The following is a 6,121-nucleotide window of genomic DNA, read 5'->3' on the forward strand; positions in this document are numbered from 1 at the left end:
AGTAGAATGTGAGTCAACCTGCACAGCAGATGAATATATTGATGAGGCATCTAGCCTCGCTTTGATACATGGGAGATTGCACATGGAGCTGCAGAGAAGACATGTCTTTGACCAAAGCCTGGCAGGAACTGAGGCCATTTCTACAGGGTAGCTCAGAGCAAGGCTAGTGTCTCAGAACAAGGCTACTGTATCAAAGCGAGGCTAGATGCCTCATCAATATATTCGTCTGTTGTGCAGGTCGACTCACATATTACTATGTAATATGTAGTTCTGCCACACAGCCTCCTGCTAGACTTGAAATAGTTGAAAAAAAGTAGAGATGGCGTATGTAAATATGCAGTGCAAAAAGCAGTAAGAACATGGAATACAAACAGAAGGATGCAATAAACAAAAAACTGAAATGAAAAGGCAAAGCATGGTAAGGGTAAACAGAATATGAATACAAAGAAATAAGCAAAATGTTCAAGTTGAATAGGTAAAGTTCAAAGGAATACTATAAAGAACAAAACTGCATCATTGGTGATACGTGTTGAAAAGCTTTTGGTAAGTTCACAGATAGTTCGATATAGTTCAGATGTATATAGCTTTAGACAGCTCGATGGGCCAATGTACACGGTGACCACTACAAGTCATAGTAATGTATGTAGATGGAGGAGGGGTTGGTGTGTGTGATGGTGTTGGTGGTGGTTGCAGTGGAGTAGTATTTGTTTTATGTTGTTCTTTGAATGTGGGAAGTGTATGAGGTGGCATTGTATCACTGTCTGTGTATGCCTGCTTAAGCCGGTTTATTGAGACAGTTTACTTTTTACCATTAATGTCTATGGTATATAGTTTGTTTGTGTGCAACAGGACACGATAGGGTCCCATGTATGGAGCTGTGAGAGGGTTTTTCACAGCGTCATTTCATAGAAACACATGGGTCCAAGAATCAATGTCTTTCGGAACTGATGATTTAGTGGTTTGGTCTCGTGTTGACACTGGTGGCAGTTCTTGCATGTATTTGTGTATGTACATAGTGGGGTCTTGTGTGGACAGATCTACTGGAGCCAACATCTGGCCTGGCAATGAAAGAGGTGTGCCATAAACAAGTTCTGCTGGGGAATAACCGAGATCCTCCTTTATCAAGGCTCAACAGCCAAGAAGATATTCTGTTGGAAGATATTCACTCCAATGCTGCTGATCTGGGTAGGCATGCAAAGCAGGTTTCATTTAACGGTGGAACCGTTGGATTGTAGATGGTAACTGGTGGTTCGAATCCAACATGCACCTATGATCTTCATGAGCTCATGGAAGAGTTGCAATTCAAACTGTTTTCCAGTCGGTAGTGATGGTGGTGGGGACTCCATATCGTGATATCTATCCTGTGAGAAAAACTTTGGCAACAGATTCTGCAGTGATATCTACTAAAGGGATAGCTTCCAGTTAACATGTGAAATGACCAATGCAGGTGAGCAGGTAGGTATATTCCTGGCTGACTGGCCAAGGTCTGACAAGGTCAATGTGTACATGGTGGAAATGCACATCTGGTGTGTTGAATATGCCAAGGGGTGCTCGGATGTGCCTATGCACCTTTGACTTCTGACAGAAAAGGCAGGAGAGTGATCAAGCAGTGATGTCTTGTCTCATATTTGGCCAAAAGAATCTAGCCGAAATGAGTTTCACTGTGGCGGTGACGCCAGGTTATGCAGTGTACTGAAGACTGTCTGTCTGTGGATCTCCGGAACAAAAGGACAAGGAGAATTTGTGGAAGTATCGCACAAAATCTGTGCATCAGCTGTGGGTAGTACTTGAAGTTGCATGTGGCAAAGGCATCTGCTGCAGTGTTATCTATACCAGAGATGTCAGTGGTAAAAGGGAAAATGAAATCCAAGTGGCTGGTTTTCTGCGGAGAGTACTTGTCAGGCTTCGAACGCAGGGCAAAGGTGAGTTGCTGTCCCTTGAGTGCGTGCCAGAAATGCCTGACTGCTAAATACATAGCTAACAGCTCCCAGCCGAAAGTGCTGTAGTGAGTTTCAGCTGATTTAAGCTGCCGAGAGAAAAAGGCAAGAGGCTGGAGTTGTTGCTGGTGAAATTGTTGTAACACCATGTCTATGGCAGTGTTGGGTGCATCCACTACAAGGGATAGCTGAGCATCTCCGAGAAGGTGGGCAAGAAGCGATGCCCAAGTGAGTTGCTAATTTTCTGTGTTGAATGAGTCAAGTTGGGTAGAGTCCAACACTATTGGCTCATTCCTCTTTTTCCTCTTCCAAAGGAGCATGTTTAGCAGATATAAGATTTCAGCTGAATGAGGAACAAAGCATCGGTAGAAGTTGAATAGTCCCAAGAAATGTCAGAGCTGACGTAATGAGGTAGGTGGAGGTAACTTCTGCAATGCCTTCACCTTGTCAGGCAGTGACAATATACCTTCGGGACTGATGATGTGATCCACACTTGGTAAGTCTTGAACTGCTCAAACAGCTGACGTACATAATGAAGATATTCCTCGGGTGAGGCACTAGCTATCAAGATGTGTCGATGTATGCATGTATGAAGTCTAAGTCTCGGACGACTTCATCTACGAACCTTTGAAAATGTGCTGACTGAATTCCATAAATCAAATGGCATAGTTAGGAATTCAAAGGCGCCAAAATGAATGGTTACGGCAGTCTTTGGAATATCCTCTGGATTCACAGGAATCTGATGGTATGCCTTAACCAAGTTCAATTTGGTGAATACTCTGCAATTGCGGAGAAATGACACAAAATCCTAGATGTACGGTTTTGGGTACCTGTCTGGCACTGTGATGGAGTTTAATCTCTTGTAGTCATCAGTAGGCCACCAGTCCCCGGAATGCTTTGGAAACATGTGCAAGAGTGATGTCCTGGGGCTATTAGAGGGGAAGATGATGCCCAACTGGAGCATGTGGTTATATTCTGCCTTGGCTGCCTTTAGCTCCTCCAAGGAGAGGTGGCGAGGGTGAGAAAAAAACCAAAGCACCTTTAGTTTCAATGAAATGGGTAGTGGTGTGAGTTGGAGCAGCAGTAAAAAAATTTAGGTTTGTCAGCTCCAGATATGAGTTTAAGAGTGCAAGGTATGCGTCGTCCGTGGTAGCAATGAAGAAGACTGGACTAACCGCAGGGGTTAGTGGCCTTTTACCTAGGATAGAAAGTTCTATGGTCACGTCCCATAAGCGCCGAGTGCACATGTCCACAAGCAGGTGGAAGTGATGCAAAAAGTCTGCACCTGATATTGGGTAAGGGAAGTCACGTCGCAGATCTAAATCCAACAAGCGAGATATCTGGCCAAAAGCTGGAATTGATGAATGGTTCACCACCTGTAGTGTCACTGGTGATAACAGCGATTTATTCGCGAGTAGTTTTAACAGCCAGATACTGCAGGCAGCGGGCATGGGATATCCAGTCTGTTATGAAAAATGCACATTTGGTTGCTTGGCTGCTGCAGAGAATGTGCTGTGCTCAATCCTCTGGTTGGTCATTTTCCTGTTGAGAAAAAGTACAGAGTTGGGTACATTTATGTGCTGAAGCTCCAAACTTGGCATGGTACCAGCATATGGATGAATGAGAAGAAGACAAGCAAGGGCAAGGTGAGAAGGAGCAATCGAAGGAACACCGTCTGGGTGAACATGACCTGGAAGTGCGAAGGAGCTGCACTTCTCTCGTTAATTCAGCTATCACCTTTAGGATAGCAGCCAAGGCAAGGTCCTTATCAGTGGAAACTGATGCTACTGGTAGGTGTGCAGAGGTATTCAGTGGTACTGGGGTCGGCTTGGTGGTGTTGCCGGTATACTCTATGATTCTGTTGACGGTGGAGGCTATTTGCTCAACGGGAGTCATCTCTACTAAAGAGATGTTAGAGGGCAACCGGGGAAAAAATAGTTGTTTCAATAAAACACCATCAGCAGGTGCATTTTGGGCCAAGTCCTTTATACAGCGCAGAAGTTGCAAGGGTTTACGGTCGTCCAAGTGCTCATCATTGATGAGGGTTTGAAATTTTCTTTCTTCCAGCAAGGACGTGTGTCGAAGAATCTCCTGCTTAATCCTCCTATACATGGCATCATGTGGGGGTTCGGTTATCAGGTCCCTCACGGTGGCTGTCAGGGACTGTGACATTGTATCAAGTAATATATGGAGCTTTTGGGCTTCAGAGGCCATATTGTTTGTGGCAAATGTTGATTCGATCTGTGTCAACCACACTTTCACATCGCATGTGAAACAAGGTAAGGAACTGCTGTTCATGGTGAGACATGTAGCAGAAAGATGTCAGTTACTGGGGAAAAGTTTGTAAAATGGCATGTGACCATGCTGTAAGATATAACAGATAGCTTAGGCAGCTGTGTTGTATCCACGTGGGGTATTCAAAGTTAGTGTACATGTGTAGCTTGAGAAATGGCGTCAAAATGTGTGAAGAAAGACAAAATGGCGATGAGCTGCATGGTGTATCAGTTCATGTGTGCAAGAGAGAAAAGGAACATTTGGTTATTTCCCCACCACCAAATTTTTTTGTTTTTAGTCCGACTCAGCTACAAGAACAAAAGTGAATTATTTTTTTGAGTGTCGACATCCTAGCAACAGATTGTTCATATATAAAAATGTGTTGGTGTAAGTGCAGTGTGTTTGTAAATGACTTTGGTGTGTGTTTCCTTAGTAACACACATTTTTCTTTGAACAAGGTGTCCGACAAACCACTATATACACATATATATGTATATATTTTTTTTTATATCAGGGTCACCATTTTATAGTAGCTGTCATTAGCTGTTCAAGTGCATGTTATTAAATGGAAAAACAGTTAGTATGAATCCCCATAAGACATGTTTGTGGATAAATATATTGTTTATTCTGTGTTCACCTTTTGTGGTGGAAGCATGTAGTATAATACAAAAACGTGTGTTTACATACAAAGAAAGGTATATACACCTTGACACAAGATATATGGTTAGTAATTGAAGATATTTTATCACACACACATTCTCAAAATGACTGTTCTTATTACACACATGCATACATACTGTAATACAAATATTATATGTTACTTCTTTCAGTGCTAAAGCAAAAGTCAAAACTTTCTTTGTATGTAAACATGCATGTTTTGATATCATACTACACGCTTCCACCATAAATGGTGAACACAGAATAAACAATATATTTATACACAAAAATGTCTTATGGTGATTCATACTAATTGTTTTTCCATTTAATAACATGCACTTGAACAGCCACTAAAACTCTTAACAAGCAACTCAAACCTAGGTATAAATAGCTGCCATGCAGAGGTACAACTAACTGCCATAATCAATATGTGTGCAGGAGGGTCTTTAGATTTTTGTGAAGCATTTCATCAGGTTGTAATAAGCTAAAAAAACCTACCAACGAACATAGAGAAGGCAACTGAAAACTGTTTCTCGATATTCTCCAAAGAATCGTCACATCAAGATAATTACACATTATGAACAAGTTCCTCATACCACATATATCTAGTTTAATATAATGGAATTGAATCTATTTTTATTTGATCTCATTTAGTACCTAGCTGTTGTACAAAACATTGAGAAATGGACTTTGACCTACTTTAGGTTCTAGAACTCTCAGTTTCAACCTTAAGCCTACTGTCAAGATATGGTCAAACACTATGTAATTTATATAGCCATATCAAGTTTCTAAATCTCCACCTCACATTCTTTTTTCTATCTAAAACCATTGAAATCTAGCAAAATATGTTAGCCATGTATAAATAAACTCAGATATATGGGTACAGGACGTCACCAATGGTGCAAATAAAATGAAATATGTAAACAATGAGAGAAAAATGGAAAACAAGACAAATAAACACAGAGAAAGGACACTTCATCAGTTGTCGGCTGTCTATCTACTCTTCATTTTAACCATTCGACGATGAATGCTCGAAATGAGGAGTAGATAGACAGCCGACAACTGATGAAAGATCCTTTCTCTGTGTTTACTTGTCCTGTTTTCCATTTTTTTTTGTTGTTGTTTACATATCTACCTCGCTTGTTTATGTATTTCATGTTATTTGCACTGTTGGTGATGTCCTGTACCTATATATGCATGTGTGTGTGTGTATATATATATATATATATATATATATATATATATATATATAT

General features: G+C 41.0%; 1 protein-coding gene across 1 annotated transcript; it reads right to left on the reverse strand.

The window, feature by feature from the left end:
- Window positions 1-2,550: 2,550 nt before the first annotated feature.
- LOC106870529 (uncharacterized) lies at window positions 2,551-4,235 on the reverse strand. The gene is made up of 2 exons (XM_014916660.1): window positions 3,628-4,235; window positions 2,551-2,716 (listed from the first exon to the last, which is right to left on the reverse strand). The coding sequence occupies exons 1-2, from the start codon at window positions 4,233-4,235 to the stop codon at window positions 2,551-2,553; spliced, it is 774 nt and encodes a 257-aa protein (XP_014772146.1).
- Window positions 4,236-6,121: the final 1,886 nt, after the last annotated feature.

The sequence above is a fragment of the Octopus bimaculoides genome, chromosome 11, assembly GCF_001194135.2.
Source record: "Octopus bimaculoides isolate UCB-OBI-ISO-001 chromosome 11, ASM119413v2, whole genome shotgun sequence".
NCBI lineage: Eukaryota > Metazoa > Mollusca > Cephalopoda > Octopoda > Octopodidae > Octopus > Octopus bimaculoides.

Coding starts and splice junctions, on each gene's coding strand:
- LOC106870529 (XM_014916660.1), bottom strand. CDS start 4,235: ATGAACAGCAGTTCCTTACCTTGTTTCACATGCGATGTGAAAGTGTGG. Junction 2,717..3,627: donor CAGCTCCTTCGCACTTCCAG/GTCATGTTCACC, acceptor CCGCAATTGCAG/AGTATTCACCAAATTGAACT.